The 18,651-nt window shown below is 44.1% G+C and overlaps 1 protein-coding gene across 1 annotated transcript in view; it reads right to left on the bottom strand.

Annotated features, from left to right (window-relative positions):
* Window positions 1-9,664: 9,664 nt before the first annotated feature.
* Window positions 9,665-18,651, bottom strand: part of cyp39a1 (cytochrome P450, family 39, subfamily A, polypeptide 1) — a gene marked incomplete at both ends in the record, with an annotated part of 120,186 nt that continues 111,199 nt past the window's right edge. The window contains 2 exons of the mRNA XM_084315447.1: window positions 9,665-9,733; window positions 11,311-11,398. Of these exons, the coding sequence (XP_084171573.1) occupies window positions 9,665-9,733; window positions 11,311-11,398 (157 nt within the window). The remainder of the gene's footprint in view (window positions 9,734-11,310; window positions 11,399-18,651) is intronic.

Raw genomic sequence — 18,651 nt, 5'->3', positions numbered from 1 at the left:
ATTTTCTATGTGATGTCCATTTATCCCCTTAATCCCTCCCAACTGTGTTACTCACAGCATGTGTCTATATATCTGTTTCAGTATGTTCTGTGTCTCGCCTATCAAACCTAGTTATATTTCCATTTATTTCCTCCATCAGCTTGTGTATTATGTGTCCATGTATACGTTACGTTCATTTCTATATCCTGCCTCTACCTGGGAATGTGTGCTTATGTATATGTTATTTCAGTTTCTATACTTTGTCTCTATTTGAATAGTTTTTTCAATCTCTTGTGTGTGTACTCATCCGTTCGCCTCCTCCCGCCTCCTCTCCGTCTGGCCTCCTCATCCGTCTCCGTCCTCGCTCCGTCACGTTTCACCTCCGCCTCCTCCTCTCTCCTCCCTCCTGTTTCGGTCTCCCACTCTGATCCACCTGCGTGCTCCCTCCAATCTCTGGTGCAGGCTCCGCGTCTGTTCCTCCCGCCTCCTTCCTTCTCCGTCCTCCGACATCCTCATCCCTCGCCGTCTCATCTCTCGCTCCGCTTCTCGTGCCGTCGCGTACATCACCGCCCCTTCCTCCCAGTGAATCCTTAGCGAGGTCATGGGTGACTGGAATCTCATTCCGTTTTCTTTCAGGGTTTTCTTCAGTCCCGCGTAGGACCTGCGTGTTATCGCTACCGCTGTCGAGTAGTCGTGATCAAATGATAGTCTTTTCCCTTCGATTTCAATCTTCTTGGTCCACGCGGTTCTGAGTACCAATTCCTTAACCTCGAATCTCAGAAAGTTAATAATCACCGCCCTCGGAGGTCTGTCCGGTTGTGGTCTCGGAGCCAACGCCCTGTGGGCCCTCTGTATCTCCATTTTTTCCAGTCCCGTTTCCTTCATTTGTTCTTTGATAAGTTTTTCCACATATAGGGTCACCGATTCCCCTTCGACTCCTTCTTTCAGTCCCCATATTCTGATGTTATTTCTCCGTGACCTCCCCTCCATGTCCGACATCTTTGTCTCCATCTGTTCTTGTTTCTGAATCACACATGTTAATACCTCGTGTATCTCCGTGTTCCATTCCTCCGCGTGAGCCGTCCTAGTCTGTAACTCGGTCACGTTTCTGTTCTGTTCCGCCATCTTCTCCTCCACCCTTTTCTTCCTCAATTCCTCCCGTAGCTTCCCAATATCATTCCTTATCGTGTCCGTGTTCAGTTTTATCGCCGCTGTTATGTTCTCCAGTATCCCGGCCTGCATGATCACTGCCCATCCTGGCATTCCCGTGTCTGCCTCAGCGGTACCTCCCCCTTCTTCCGCCTGGCTTTTCTCGGCTTCGCTTCGGGGATTCTGTTTCTTCAGATTCTCTCCTTCTCGTATGTTCTCCATTTCTATTTCCTTCACAATCGTTGTCTCTTCCTTACTTCTCGTGTGCATTTTCCTTTTTAATTACTTTTCGGGTCTTTTTTTATCCGTTTTTTCGCTCATTTGACCAGGAGCTCTATCGCACGTGTGTTACCCGTCTGCTCTCATACCGGAAGTCCCGAGTGTTAATCTTTTGGGTATGATGTATTAATCTTTTCTTGCAGAGTCAATTACACAAAACAGACACATTGAAGCTAATTACATGGATAATGTATAGTCATAAACAAAAAAGCTGATAATGGTACGATGTTCTTTTTGTATAAAGAAACGGACCTAGACTGGATGTCATAAATAACTGATATTGTGTGTGACTGGGAAAGAAGTAAACGGAAAGAGTGAATGATGATTTTGTAACTGTACAGATGAGAATGGGTTTGGTAGTTCGATTTGTGTAAATTTTGGATTTTTTTGAAATTTTAGAAAATATTAGCAAAAATGATAATTATGGTTTTAACATGTTTAATTTAGAACATATTGGTGCTATATAGTGGGTTATGAAACCCACTAAGGGTGGATTGTCGTGAATTATCAAAATGAAACATGGAACAACTAAACTGTACAAAATAAAATTAGACGAAAATGCTGATTTGACAGAAGGGCCACAGGAAACCCCAGGAGAAATGGTGTCCTCTGTGGCACCAGGCTTAAAGAGGTTGAGACACAGTGACTCCCCCGACCAGGTGGCTGACCTTTAAGGTCATAAACTGACCCCTCAAGACTATATTGAGATGGGCAGGAAGGAGTGGTATTTACATTAGCTAAAGAAGAACAAAAGCTTACTTTAAATGACCCATTTCCCCCACAGGCGAACCTATTTGGTAAGAGATAAAAGAGAAAACGTATAATCTTAGAACAGGCATGAACAGGACGGGGGGGGGAAGGAAAAGGCTCAGCTACAGTTGAGGTCAGAGGTCTTGTTGACACTAGCTGAGCAGTCGTTGGAACCCAGGAAGTGGTGACAGCTGGCACAAGCCTAAAGATAGTAGAAAAACCGTTGACCCTGTCTAACCCTCCCCTGGGCCAACAAACACATTCTGCAAGCAGAAAAGGACACCAGTCACACATTAACTATAGACTAAACAACAAGTTAACCAAATACAAAGACATAGTTTGTAAATTAATGTTAAAGCTACAAACTAGAGTTTCAATATGGACATAACTCTTAAAACTATAAGGATAACAGTAAAACAATAAGAATGCATTTAATTGGTAAATATCAGAGGTTAAGGGTTAGACCATTTGCAAATGTGGTGTTTCATGGAGACTAGAAAATTGTCCTACACTGTGAAAATCAAATTACATGTGGTGAAATGACTTCTAAAACTGTTTTCAGCCAAGACGACCATTAGCATTGTCAAGAAAAGTGTCCATGTGTTTGGGTTCAAATATTATGACTTGATTTGCTAATTCTAAATGTAAAATAATGAATCCAATAGGCTAATTTGTATAAACTTAGTTCTCTTAAAGAAATACAAAGGGGGCAAGCCTTTCTTGACCTCAGAAAAGACCAGCTGGTTTCAAATTGATTTGATAGGCTGACGCCTCCTAGGGCAGCGTCATCCGACGATGCGCTGGGAGGTGTGGTTTAGAAGTTAAAGGAACAGCACAGGGACACACAGAGAAACGGACACACACACACGGACACACACACAGACCTGGAGCGGAGGAGAGCGCTGGAGACTGGAGTGCGCTCAGACGAAACCGAGACAGACGGAGAAAACCGGAGACTCGAGAGCCGAGCCGGAGACACACAGAGCCACTGACACCAGATGACAGAGAAGCGGCTCATAGCAGGGATCCGCCGAGACGAAATCAAGCGCTCCCTGCCTGAGCGCTGAGACTCACGGAGACCCAGGGTTGCCCTGGCGACCACCAACCACAAAGAGAAGACGCGTGTTGTCTGGACAACTCGAGACCAACACCACCACCGGAGAAACGACTCTGACGGCATCCACCGATCAGAACGGGAACAACTGCCCGCTCACCAAAGAGATGATTAGATATGAAATGAAGACCTTGTACTTGTTTGATTCATAGATGTTTTATTAAGAATGGAATAAACACACCAGTTTGTTTTATTCAGACCACCTCGTCTGCGTTTTCATTAATAGAACCGAACACCAGAAAATACAAACAATGCAGAGAGAAGGGTAAAGACTATACGATCACAGAACTTATATAAATGAAGAGAGATACTTCAAATGTAACACATATCATTCACAAGTTAGGTGTGAATGTATCTGAGAATGTATTTAACACACCTGATGACCGGCACTATTGATATGCAAAGTAGCCCAGGTGGTACTTATAGCGAGTTGGCGAGTGCAGCGCATTCCTGTGTGTGTAACGGATATGTACCGTGATAGTGTGACTACGGTACATGGAAGTAAAACTCACTCCCCGGAGGCATCCAAACTGAGCGCTTAGGGAGGAATTAATTTCTTGGCGCAGCGGTTTGTGTTGCTGGCCCCGGTGCGGACGCCCGGGGTTCGACTCCCACTCAAGGCACGGTCGAAGTAGTGGCAGGTTCAGCGTTGAACCGGCTACATGTGCACGCGCGTGCCTTCTGCTCAAATCTTTGGCAGCCTCGTCCCATGAAGAACGCATCCCTGTGTGTGAGAGAGAGAGAGAGAGAGAGAGAGAGAGAGAGAGAGAGAGAGAGAGAGAGAGAGAGAGAGAGAGAGAGAACACTATTTACAGTTTCACACCAAACTGGGGAGGGGTGTTATGTAGCCTATTTGAGCACACCTGAAGACTGGGCTGTTGTTGATATGCAAAGACAGCTGTGGTACTTAGCGCCGGGTGCACTACTCACCTGGCTACTTGACTTTGCATCACAATCAGAGATGGCCAAGCAGCCGTTTTCCGTGTGGTCCTATCACGTCGCGTCACCGTTTATTATCGTGCAGGGGACACTAACTGCATTCTGAAAACATGCCGGGGACATGTCCCCGGTGTCCCCCCCCATAGTTACGCCCCTGTATGTACTGTATGCATTTTATATGTATGTGCAAGTGAATATGTACTGTATGCATTTTACCGGTATGTATGTACAGGTATGTGCAAGTGAATATGTATGTACCGTACTTTTCGCACTATTAGCCGCACCTGACTATAAGCCGCAGCAGCTAAATTGAATGATGTGTACATATATAAGCCGCACTGGACTATAAGCCGCAGGTGTTTTAATGTTTAATTACCATATGTAATTAGCATTGGGACACAATACTGTCGGACAAATAACAAGAATTAACTCATTTACAAGTTGTATTAAGTTTAGCAAATAAGGGAACAGATAAATAACATTTCAATACAGTCAAAAAAGCAATATTTTGATTTTTACATTTTCGGGTTTGGTCACGTCGAGTCACATATAAGCCGCACCGTTATATAAGCCGCAGGGTCGAAAAATGGGGGGAAAAGCCGCGGCTTATAGTCCGAAAAGTACGGTATATGTAATAGTGCAAGTATGTAACGATCCCAGGTCCTGTGGGGCCTGGGTTAAAGAGAACAATAACACTGGACACTCTGTACCTCCTTTCAATGGTCTTAACAATAACACTGGACACTCCCTACCTCCTTCCATGGCGCCATCTGGCGGGCACCGCCAGATGGTGCAGGTGGCCATTTTGGTCTGGTTAAATGTAATTGAGTTAATTTCCACTTGTTTGTTATCCTGGGCTTTTCCTTCCTTTGTTTAAATGTTGTCCTCCTCCTGGTTGTTTGTTGTGAGATTGCTTTGGTTGTTGTTGTGTTATTGATTTTGTGTTTAGTTGGTGTTAATTGTTTTGCTGTTAGACTGGCCTGGCCAGGTGTTGCCAATGTTAATTAGTGTTGGTATATATGTGTGTTTCTCTCTCTCCTCGTCGTGGCGTCATTTCCTCCTGTTACCTGTTGCCTGCCCTCGTCGTTGCTCTCCCTTGGTGGTTCTAGTAAGTGTAGTGTTTGTTTGTGCATCTTTGTTTTCTCATGTTACCAGTTCGTTTTGTATTTAGTTTAGTGTAGTATTCCGTTTTGTGCATCTTTGTTTTCTCGTGTTACCAGTTCGTTTTGTATTTAGTGCCAGCGCTGCTGTGCTGTTTGTTTTGTTTGTTCCTGTACTATATTCATGGGGCTCTAGTGATTCGCTAATAAATTATCACAGTATCTGAGAAGAGCAAACTGTCGTTTACGTTTCCTCCATTCACCAGTCATTCTGCAGGCTCGGAGGTGCTCTCCGGCGTATTGGGTTCTACTTTCCCCTCTGGTCGTAACAGAATGACGCCACCATTACCGAACCCAGCGGACAGATTAAAGGGCACTATGAGTTTACTACTCAAATTAATGGAGGGCGATATGGCTAGCTACACCCCAGCTAAATGGGTATTTTTTTTAAGATGGGGGGCTGGCCGACCTGGGGGGCACTGCCCCCCATCCTCTGAGTTGGGTGGGTGGGGAACACTGTACAAGCAAAACTGTACATTGGAATATTGACAAAACCATACTTGGTCATTTAACTGTACATTGGAGGGGGTTGGGTTAGGACATTTACAGGGGCCAGTTTCGAATTGCAGTCTTCCGTAGGTGTTCTTTGAGAGTGGTTTTGAAAGTGGGTAGTGATTCACATTCCTTTACAGCTTTGGGTAGGGCGTTCCACATTGATGTGGCATAATTGCGAAACGTGTTTAGTCCCTTGTTTGAGCCGAATCTGAGTTTAACATGATTTGTGGAGCTCCCTCTGGTGTTGTGATCGTGGTATTCACTGACCTTTGGGAAGTATTTTGACATGTACATGGGTACCTTGGTCGTGTAGTCGGTTCCCAAAGTTTGCCCCCAAAGTCGGGGTCGCGACCCAAAGGTGGGCCGCGAGCAGCCACGGGAGGGCCGCGAGATGATTTACCAAAAAAAAACAAAAAAAAAAAATGTCTAGGCCACTGAACTTAGAAGCAGGCCAGGACAAATTCTATTCTATTGTATTCTAAAATGTGACTATATGGTTTTATATTAACTTAATAAATAAACAAAAACGAAAAATCTACTTATTTCAACGAATATTTCAAACTAAATAACAGATTATGCACATAAAACGCTTAAAACAACCGAAGCAACAATAGTATTTTAATGAGGCTATTATTATTATCATTATTATTTTGCAACAAGTTAGCCCTCTCATAAATAGCACATATAAATGAATAACTAACTTGAACTAACTTAATAGGATTGAAGTGATATTTGGCTTAAAAAATCGGTCACCTGAAAAAAAAAAGATAAAAAAAAGCCTGACGATGTGCATTGGGCCGCGGCTCTCTGACGCCTTATTTTCTGGGTCCCGGCCTGAAAAGTTTGGGAACCCCTGTAGCGTATCTTGTAGACCAGGCCCATTGCAAGCTGCTGTACTCTGTCGTCTACTCTAAGCCATCCTAGGTTGTCAAAGTGGGCAGGGGTGAGGTGGGTTCTAGGAGTAAGGTCAAGCAGTAGTCTGACCAGTTTTGAGATGTTTGTAATTTTGTTTTTAGCGCCTTTGAGGTGCTTCGGTACCATGAGGTGCAAGCATAGTCGTAGTACCCTTGAATGAGTGCTCCTGCCAGAGTCTTCAGGGTATTCTTGTTTACCAGAGAGGAGATCCGGTACAAGAATCGAGTTTGTTGGTTGACTTTTTTTATTACATTGGATGCCATTTTGTCACAGGAAAGATTAGCCTCTAGGATGGAACCCAGGTAGGTAATTTCATCTTTCCTTGTGACAATATTGTCACCCACTGTAACTGAGAAGCCGTCGGTCTTGCTGAGTTTGTTATTTGAACCGAAGAGAATGGACTCTGTTTTGCCCAGGTGTAATGATAGTTTGTTATCAGCGAGCCATATGCAGATTTTGCCTAGTTCCGAGCTGAGGGTTTTTTCAACCTGTAACTTGTTCTTGTCAGAGACCAGCAGGGCTGAGTCATCTGCGAACAAGAACAAGTTGCAGTCACAAGCTGACGACATGTCATTTGCATAAATAGGAACAGTAGCGGTCCTAGTATGCTTCCTTGTGGAACACCACAGCTCAATGTGAGGGGGGGGGGGGGGGGGGGGGATAGGGTACCGTTTACCTCCACCATCTGTTCCCTCCCCTCAAGGTAGGATTGCATCCAGCTCACTGATAAGACTATCAAAACCAATTGCTTTTAGCTTGTCAATCAGAATGGAGTGATTGACAGTGTCGAAGCCTTTTTGTAGGTCCAGCATGACCATGCCGCAGTATTTGCCTGCGTCCACCTCTTGTTTGATGTCGTCGTTCAAATAGAGAAGGCATGTGTCAGTGGAGTGGGATGTTCTGAAGCCAGATTGGAATTCGTAGATCGTCACGTCAGCAAACTTTATGATGGTGTTGGAGCTCTGTGTGGCCACACAGTCATGTGTGAACAGGGAGTACAGTAGGGGGATGAGTAGCTACGCAGCCCTGGGGGGGACCGGTGTTGAGAGTCAGTGTGGAGGAGGTGATGGAGCCCATCCTCACAGCCTGGGGTCTGCCTGTCAGGGGATCCTGGATCCATTTGCACAGGGCTGGGTTGAATCCTAGGTCCCTGAGTTTGATGGTGAGTTTGGAGGGCACAATGGTGTTGAATGCTGATCTGTAGTCAATAAACAGCATTCTCACATATGAATACTCTGCCAGGGATACCATCCGGGCCAGGAGCCTTGTGTGTGTTAACCCCTTTAAAGGTTTTACACACCTCTGCCCTAGCTAGTAATATAATATAATAATTACAATAGTAATATAATTTGCATATTGTATCGAAAATGTAACATGTAACGTAACATGTAACGTATTACAAATAAGTACACATATTACATCTAAACATTATTTGTTTTCAGAAAACCTTTAAGTTCCCCTGCTGGGAATGGAACCCTAACCTTAACCATAACTTTATGTCTTAACCATAATCGTTAAGTGAATGTTAAAAGTAACTCAACTCTAACTATAATCACAGTTAGATAGTGGTGAGAGCACTCTCCCGTGACTGCAATTATTGTTGGTTTGACTCCTGGTTGCAACCTTTGTTTTGGACTTTTGCAGATACAATACACAAATATTACTATACATTAATATAATCTGTATTACTATTTGCAAGGGATGTAAAGGCACACATTTTCTGATTCTATACAGATTTCGATTTCATGGTCACGATTCGATTCCATTTTTGACGTGTTAAAATGTATTCATAATACAGAGCTTTAGTTATATATTACACACAGGCCTATACACAGCTTGGTTTTTCTCAGAAATGTTTTTATTTCAAAGTCTTAAACAATAAAAACAAGCTTTAAACATTATAGTAATAGCAGTAGGCGTACTGTACCACCAGGTAAACAGAGAGAAAAAATCCTAGGGAACAGAACGAGAGAAGGAGAGTCATCGATACAGTTTTAAATATCAATACATTGTATTGAACATATATGTTTTAACATTTCCGACTCTGTGTTGTTTTATTGTTTTATTGTGGATCCCCATTAGTCTACACCAGAGTGAGACTACTCTTCCTGGGGTCCAAACATTAAAAATACAAACACACACAAAAAAAAGTTAAATAAAAATATAAAACCACAAACATTGAAGTACTCGCAAGAAAACATCACAACGAACAAAACGGTGAATAAAAGTTAGATATCACAATTCTCAACCATAAAATACAAATTCCATATTCATATAAGAACAAAACAGATCAAAATCATATATATTATTTGAACTCATATTATAGCATAACTTTTCTCACGTCACCGATCACCTTTATATTTCCATACTAATTTCAAAAGTCAATGGCCAAAATGTAACTCATTATTCATGGGTGCAATTTTAAACTTTTTTTTAAACATAAATTTGTTCCTTATCATAGTTATATTTCTGTTCAAATTGTTACACCCCTACTATTGTACATTTACTTAAAGGTACTATAGATAAAACATTTGAAAGACCCCCCTCCCTACTTCCCATTTCCCCATGTGGAATGCACCTGATTGGGTAAATGATGAGAATGCTGGTACTCTAGTATGACATCTAGTGGCTGAATGTTACTTATAGCACCTTTAAGTAAAGGATCACTTCTTCCACCACTGAATTAACAATATGAAGAATACCCTAAGGCCTAATACCATTTGCCCTCCTCCTGTGTGTTCAGTGAAGTGCAAACATGACGTAGGCATCACTGACAGAATGTCCTGATCTGATCTTGTTGAGCTGAGGTCATAAAGGGATGCGCCGTCAGATGGAGCGTTGGTGTCAGACGCCGCGGCGCTCCCTGTGCAGCAGGGCGACTGTTCTACCGGTGCCGGTACTGGACGGTGCAGGGTCCCTCCGGCTGCTGGGTTCCTACAAGGTGCAGAGGACTCTGAGAGAGAGGGGGGAGGGAGAGAGGAGGGAGAGAGAGGGGGGAGAGAGAGAGAGAGAGAGAGAGGGGGAGAGAGGGGGGGAGAGAGAGGGGGGGAGGGGGAGAGAGGGGGGGGGAGAGAGGGGGGGAGGGAGAGAGAGAGAGGGGGAGGGAGAGAGGAGGGGAGGGAGAGAGAGAGAGGGGGAGAGGGAGAGAGACAGAGAGGGAGAGAGAGAGCGAGAGAGAAGGGGGGGGAGAGGGGGGGAGAGAGGAGGGGAGGGAGAGAGAGAGAGAGGGGGGAGAGAGATAGAGAGATAGAGACAGAGAGAGGGATAGAGAGAAAGATGGAGATGGAGAGAAAGGGATGGGAGAGAGATGGAGAGAGAGGGAGATGGAGACAGAGAGACATGGAGGCAGAGAGACATGGAGGCAGAGAAATAGAGACAGAGAAAGATGAGACAGAGGGAGAGATGGAGACAGAGAGAGATAGAGACAGAGAGAGATGGAGACAGAGAAATAGAGACAGAGAGAGGAGACAGAGATATGGAGACAGAGAGAGATAGAGACAGAGAGAGATTGAGGCAGAGACATAGAGACAGAGAGAGATTGAGGCAGAGACAGAGAGACAGAGAGAGGAGACAAGAGATATGGAGACAGAGAGAGATAGAGACAGAGAGAGATGGAGGCAGAGAAATAGAGACAGAGAGAGGAGACAGAGATACAGTATGGAGACAGAGAGAGATAGAGACAGAGAGAGATGGAGACAGAGAGAGGGGGTGGAGAGAGAGATAGAGACGGAGAGAGAAACAGGGAGATAGAGACAGGTGGTGAGTATAAAAAGGAGATAAAGATGGATGGAGGAATAGAGGGATGGATATAGAGAGTGAGATGGAGAGAGAAAGAGATGGAGATAGAGAAAGAGAGAGAGAGAGAGAGAGAGAGAGAGAGAGAGAGAGAGAAAGAGAGAGAGAGAGAGAGAGAGATGGAAACAGAGAGACAAAACCAACATTATAACATATAACATGTTGACCAGTACAACATTATAACATGTTGACCAGTACAACATTATAACATGTTGACCAGTACAACAGCATTATTATAACATGCTGACCACCTTTGAACATTATAACATGCGGCTGAGTGGCGCAGTGGGCAAGGCGCTCGCGCCACTAACGCAGGAGACGCTTGGCCGGTCGTTCATACTAACACAATTGGCAGTGTTAGAGGGTGGGAAAGCCGGTGGGCGGGGATTGGACGTTGTGGACAGCGACTCCTACAGGTCGGTTGGGTGACGCCGGTGCGGCGGAAAAAGGAAGTATCGGGGGCAGCGTGAGCCTCCCACGCGTTACTCCTCGCCACTGAGAGATCGCGCTGCTGCGGTGAAAAGATGCAACAGGCTGCCTCCTCGTGTACCGGAGGGGACACGTGATGCAAGGCTTCTATCCTCACTACAGCCGACCAGTGGGAGGCATAGTCTAGCAACATTCAAGACAGGGGAGGGAAGAATTGGACATATGAAATTGGGATGGGAAAAAAATTGAAAATGGGGATAAAAAAGTGGATAAAAAAAAAGAACATTATAACATGCTTTAACTCACAGGTGTAGGCAGGGGGTCAAGGAGGGTGAAGTCGTACTTGAACAGGATCATAGCGACAAACATGTGAAGCTCCACTATGGCGTACCACCTGTCAATCATAACCACAACACAGCACAACACTAGAACATTAACATACTGTAATTACAGAATGATATTTTGTGCACACCGTTCAGTCCAAACAACAACTTTAAGAAGATGGTGTATATGAAGGAAAACGGTTGTGATGTGTGAAGGACCTCATAGACCGGTAATCACTCACGGGTTAACCTTCTGTAGCGTGGTTGTGAAAGGGTTAACCCTTTGTTGTGTGGCAGTGAACGGGTTAATCTGTCCATCCAAAACTATCCAAAACTAAGTGCACACACATACAGTCAGTTACAAATGGACACACACATACTGTACGACGGGTCATTGACGGATAAGACTTTTCAATAGGCCAATTTTAAAATACAAAAAATAAGGATATATTTGGCCATTTTTCAAACATTTGGAATGTAGTGTATACATGCATTTATGAAAAAAAGAATTAAGAGATTTGAGTGTTTTTAAAGTTGAATTAATAGGCCTTATTACATGGCGTTTTCACATTCGCCGAAATGCTTGCTTGTGATTGGTCAATAGCGCGCGTCAGAGGTCAGTTATCAGACGATAATGACCGCTGTGGGACAATAATGACCGCTGTGCGCAGCTGTGCGCAATCAAGCCCACAATAATGACCGCTGTGCGCAGCTGTTCGCAATCAAGCCCACTGACATCAGTGCAAACTGCCGGCTGCCGGGGAAGCTGCTGGGGGGCGGAGCGACGAGCACTCAGCGGAGCCAGAACCAGTGTTACTGTTGCGAGTCGATGTAAAATGAATTAGGTATATTGTTAGCCATGTAATAAGCGGGATAATGTATAGCTATACTCGATCATTGTCGCAAAATAATTGACCTTCACTGACGTTTAAAACACCTCGCCGAGGCGGCTCGGTATTTTAAACTCTGTGTCGGTCAATTATTTTGCGACAATGACCTCGTAGCTATACATTATCCCTTACTTAATAAAAGTCATTTGGGGCGACCGTAATTTATCTCAAAATTAATATATTTCCTTAACATTACTAATATTTTAACAGGTATCAGTAATTAAATATACATATTAAGAAAGACAGGCTTGTGTGCCCTTTAATTTTTTGTAAACCATGATTTCACAAGTTTAAAATGTGTACAGATAGTATCCACTTAAGCATAGTGATTAATATTTGAGCCAAAACTGATGGATATTCTATTTTGAATTTAGTACAGTTATTGACAATCATTGGTTACCCCGCATGACAAATGGTCGCCCCAAATGATGAGAGTAGTTAAAAGTCTATTTAAAATGTTACACAATGCAGTTCAGACAAAAGAAAACTGAACAATGTTTTTATTACAATCTTTTCAAGTGGTCAACAAAAATATTCTTCAATTCATTCAAATATCACAAAAGTAAAACATGTTAACATGCGAGGGCCCACATGCGAGGGCCCACATGCGAGGGCCCTCTTGAGGAAGATTTTCCCACCTGCACTTTGGCGACCTCTACCGGCTCGGTGTGCATATATTTTAATACAATATATATATCGAATTAAAGCCCTATTTGTTGCCTGTCGATAGCCATTTCAGGTGACACAATCCGTTCAGCGGTTCTCGAGTTACATGCCGATATGTGAGGTGTGCGCCGAAGTACACAGTGTTGTACAAATACAACACCGACTCCCGGGGCTCTAGCTCCATCAATCATTTGGCACGGTAGGTTACAAGCTTCGTCAGGAACATTCAAATATCACAAATGTTAAAAACATTAAACATTCAAAAAGTTAAAGTGCAATACACATTACATGCTTCAGGAACTTGACATTTCACAAATGTCCATTTTCATGTCCTCATATCATCATTGCTTTTGTCAATGTATGAGAGCGAGAAGGTGGTAGTCACATTGGACAGGGATTAACAATTTAAGTCAATAATAAAAGGTAAGTATGGAATAAAAATTAAACACCAACACAGTTCTATAGTCAATAAACAATAACCACCAACATAGTTGCATGGATGAAATCAACGCTAAACAACTACAACACAGTTGTATCAGTTCCTTTTAGGGATGGCACGATACCACTTATTCATGTCCGATATCACAGCCTTGAGTATCTGCCAATACCGATACCCATCCGATACTCCCTTAAAAAACAAAAACCTGTGTTTAACCTAGCCATCTATAAAACATCAATATCTCCCCTAAAGGAAGAAATACATACCACACATGACTCAGTTATGCAATAGTGCTGCTGCTTTTTATTTTGTTCAAATTATTTAGTTAATACGTTAATAAGACTACAGCGATTTCATGACGGCTTCCTGTCCTCACGTCTAAAACGTCTGTTTACCGGTACAATGCATGGAGAGTTTCCAATCATTGGTAAACAAACATAGTGCTGAAAATATACACTTTGACTGCTGTTTTGATAGGGTTAGGGTCTTTACTCTTGGCTACATTTGAAAAAGAAACACAACATTGTACCTATTTGAGATAGCCGTGTCAGAGATAATGACGGTTTGGCAACATGAAGTGAGGCTAAGCGTCGGAAACCTACATTTTCAACAACAGAAAGGGGCTGGTCGTCCAGCACAATAAATGTGGTTATTTTCTCGGTTTTCTTCAGCTTTGCTTTGTTACTGTCTGCAGAAAGTTTCTCTCGCTTTTCCTCTTGGCATTTGTTGCACTGAACTCTGCATACTCCCTTTCCATGATTAATCTGCAAGTGTTGTGTGTTGAAGTTTCCAGTGTTGCTGCCACCCCTAGAAATACTTGCGTCGCAGATATTACACTTGGCTGTGTCGTGTTATTCCACAAGTATACCCTCTGTATTTGTTTGTGCGTGTCTTCATTCTGTTAGCTCCACCATACAGGTCCGTTATTATCCGCTCTTAGTCTACTCTGCCCTGCGTACCTGTCTGTGACCCCAGTACGGTGGCCTGTACTCTGTGTCGTATTAATGCACACACATTAGCATAACACCACAGGCTGTTTTGCCTTTTTCTTCTTTGAGCTTAAAATAACTCCACACAGCTGACATGATCGCGGCGCGCTGCTAACAAGTTGACTTACGTTTAGCTAATGCTAACATTGTTGTCACGCTACTACTGTTCACGTGATGGCATGCTTTACGGCCTGTATCGGATCGGCCGATATCCAATCCTGTGAATTTGGCCAGTATCGGACCAATACCGAGACTGAGTATCGGATTGGTGCAATCCCTAGTTCCTTTTATATTATCTCATGGTAAACTGCAGGCATTTCAAATTGAGGTACATGTGCATGTTTTAACAAATCAGGCAACCTGAACACCTAGAATAAGAAGCACACCAAAAAACAAAACACTGATATTTTTTACATTTAGTTAAATTATTAACGTTCGGTTATGACATCATACGGTGACATCATGAATGTTCCAGAACGTTCGATCATGACATCATACTGTGACATCAGAAATGTTCTAGAACGTTCGGTCATGACATCATACTGTGACATCACAATTGTTCCAGAACGTTCGATCATAACATCATACTGTGACATCACACATGTTCTAGAACGTTCGGTCATGACATCATACTGTGACATCACAAATGTTCTAGAATGTTCTATTATGACAAATAAGCCGGTTCAATGACTTTATCTAAATCCAATCAATATTCCTAATGCCGTTTCAATGTAAGGTTATAAAAATAAACATATAAACATTCATACAATACAATATAGCTTTGGCTCCTACAGTCAACATTCCCCAAAGATATATCAAACACGAAACAAACTTTGATCAGATTATAATGGAGATGTTGCACAGTGCAATCCACTGAACATTTATTGTTGAAATATGTCACTGTTGATCATGAGCTGGATCAAGTCAAGTCAAGTCAAGTCAAGAGTTTTATTTGTCACGGCATACGGATATACAATGAAATGCGGGTGGTCTTGCCCACAACGATGTGCAATTGGTACAACATATAACATATAATAGAATCCAATACAAAAAATGTGTGCAATAAAATTGTGCAATAACAGGTAGCAGGTAACAATAAATTTGTGCAATGACGGGTAACAGTTGGCAGTTAACAGTAGTAGTAATAGTAGTGCAATACACTGTTACTGTTGCTAATACTAATTTAAAGTGGCCTTTCCTTTTGGCAATAAGTGAGGGTGCGTGCGGCCTGAGTGTGTGCCCGCTCATGCTAAAGTGTTAAGTGGCTGCTCGTGTGTGAGCGTGCACAGTGTGCGTGTCGTGTGTGTGTTCATGTGTGCTTGTGTGTGGACAGTTCAATGTTCTGAGCACTCAATGTACATTGTTCATGGCTCTGATGGCCTGGGGGAAGAAGCTGAGCCTAAACCGCTCTGTCCTAGTAGCTGAGATTTGCAGGCGTCTGCCTGACCTCAGCAGCTGAAACAGGCTGTTATTGGGGTGGTGAGGGTCTTTCATTATCCTGCAGGCTCTGGATTTGCACCTCTTGTTGTATAGAACCTGCAGGGGGGGTAGTGCAATACCCGTGGTACGCTCGGCTGAGCGCACCACTTTCTGTAGGGCCTTCTTGTCCTGTGCCGTGCTGTTTCCATACCAGGCAGTGATGTTTCCGGTCAGGATGCTCTCTACAGCTCCTGAGTAGAAGGACTGGAGTATCTTCCCCGATACTCTGAACTTCCTTAACTGTCTCAGGTGGTAGAGACGCTGTTTCGCCTTATTTACTACTGTGCTTATGTGTGTTGACCATGTCAGGTCCTCTGAGATGTGGACCCCCAGGTACTTGAAGCTGCTCACCCTGTCCACGGTAGCCCCGTTTATCATCAGTGGTGTGTGTGTCCCCTGCTGTCCTCTCCTATAATCCACGATCAGTTCCTTGGTTTTGCCAATGTTCAGGAGCAGGCTGTTGTCCTGGCACCAGCGTTCCAGTACCTCCACCTCCTCCCGGTAGGCCTTCTCGTTGTTGTCCGAGATCAGCCCCACCACCACCGTGTCATCTGCGAACTTCACTATGGAGTTGGAGCTGAACTTGGCCACACAGTCGTGTGTGTAGAGTGAGTACAGCAGGGGGCTCAGAACACAGCCCTGGGGGGACCCGATGCTCAGGGTGATGGTGTTGGAGGTCTGACCCCCCACCCTGACCGCCTGGGGTCTTTCGCTCAGAAAGTCCAGTACCCAGGCGCTCAGGGCGGAGCTCAGACCTAGCTCGATCAGCTTGTCCACCAGTCTGGTGGGGACTATGGTGTTGAACGCTGAGCTGTAGTCAATGAACAACAGTCTCACATAGCCCCCCTTCTGACGGTCAAGGTGCGAGAGGGTGCTGTGCAGTACCTGGGAGACCGCGTCGTCGGTGGACCTGTTTGTCCTGTATGCAAATTGCATAGGGTCCATATCACTGGGGAGGGAGGCACAAATGTGGTCCTTGACCAGCCTCTCGAAACATTTCATGACCACAGAGGTGAGTGCCACCGGTCTGTAGTCATTTGGACATGCTGGGGAGGGTTTCTTCGGCACAGGGATGATGGTAGACCTCTTGAAGCAGGCAGGGACCACTGACTCCGCCAGTGATTGATTAAATATGACGGTGAACACAGGGGCCAGCTGGTTGGCACAGGTCTTGAGTATACGTCCTGTTATGCCATCTGGGCCAGCAGCCTTCCTGGTGTTCACCTGCATAAATGCTCTTCTTTTAACAAGTTACAGGTTGAAAAAACCCTCAGCTCAGAACTAGGCAAAATCTGCATATGGCTCGCTGATAACAAACTATCATTACACATGGGCAAAACAGAGTCCATTCTCTTCGGTTCAAATAACAAACTCAGCAAGACCGACGGCTTCTCAGTTACAGTGGGTGACAATATTGTCACAAGGAAAGAAGATATTACCTACCTGGGTTCCATCCTAGAGGCAAATCTTTCCTGTGACAAAATGGCATCCAATGTAATAAAAAAAAGTCAACCAACGAACTCGATTCTTGTACCGGATCTCCTCACTGGTAAACAAGAATACCCTGAAGACTCTAGCAGGAGCACTCATTCAAGGGTACTACGACTATGCTTGCACCTCATGGTACCAAAGCACCTCAAAGGCTCTAAAAACAAAATTACAAACATCTCAAAACAAACTGGTCAGACTACTGCTTGACCTTACTCCTAGAACCCACCTCACCCCTGCCCACTTTGACAACCTAGGATGGCTTAGAGTAGACGACAGAGTACAGCAACTTGCAATGGGCCTGGTCTACAAGATACACTACACGACCAAGGTACCCATGTACATGTCAAAATACTTCCCAAAGGTCAGTGAATACCACGATCACAACACCAGAGGGAGCTCCACAAATCATGTTAAACCCAGATTCGGCTCAAACAAGGGACTAAACACGTTTCGCAATTATGAAACATCAATGTGGAACGCCCTACCCAAAGCTGTAAAGGAATGTGAATCACTACCCACTTTCAAAAACACTCTCAAAAAACACCTAAGGGAGACTGCAACTCGAAACTGGCCCCTGTAAATGTCCGAACACAACCCCCTCCAATGTACAGTAAATTACCAAGTATGGTCTTGTCAATAATCCAATGTACAGTTTTGTTTGTACAGTTATACAGTGTCCCCCACCCACCCCTCCTACCCAACCCCCCCCCCCCCCCCCACTCCTACCCAACCCCCCCCCCCCACCCACCCACCCACCCAACCACCTCCAATGTACAGTCCCCCCCCACCCCCACCTACCCAATCCAATGTACAGTTTCTACGTCAAATGTATATACTCTTTTTTCTGGACTCTTTTGTATCACAAACAGTACTGTAATTGCAAATCTGGTATGTCATAAATGTATAGATGTAGCAGTACTGTCTATCTGTATGTCATGTATGTCATATATGTTACAATGAATTGAAAATGGGGGACCCTGATGTAAACAAGACGAAAGTCTTTCTCTGGTCTGCATCCCCTTAACAATTGTATGTATTGAGCTGTACTGTACTGTACCCATTCTGCAATCTGTTAATAAAGTTTTCAATCAATCAATCAATCAATCAATATAACCTATGGTTTCAAGGGATGTTAAACCTACTGTAGAATCAAAGTAAATGTTAGTGATTCAAATCCTCATTTAGAGGTAGGGGATCCACCACAGCTTGCCCTGCTGCTCTTCTCTACTTCTACACCAGCCAGAACTGGTGGAGTGTTCTCCATGGATGGTGGTGTCGGGTCCAGCATCGCCTTTTCCATCTTTTTCCTTCTCCCTGTAACCTCTGGATGCAGCCTTCTCCCTCTCCGATAGCTCATCTGACTTCACATG

Source organism: Notolepis coatsorum, assembly GCF_963971535.1.
Source record: "Notolepis coatsorum genome assembly, chromosome: 5".
NCBI classification, from domain to species: Eukaryota; Metazoa; Chordata; class Actinopteri; order Aulopiformes; family Paralepididae; genus Notolepis; species Notolepis coatsorum.
The sequence above is the reverse complement of the archived record's forward strand: the minus strand, read 5'-3'. Positions and strand labels throughout refer to the sequence as shown.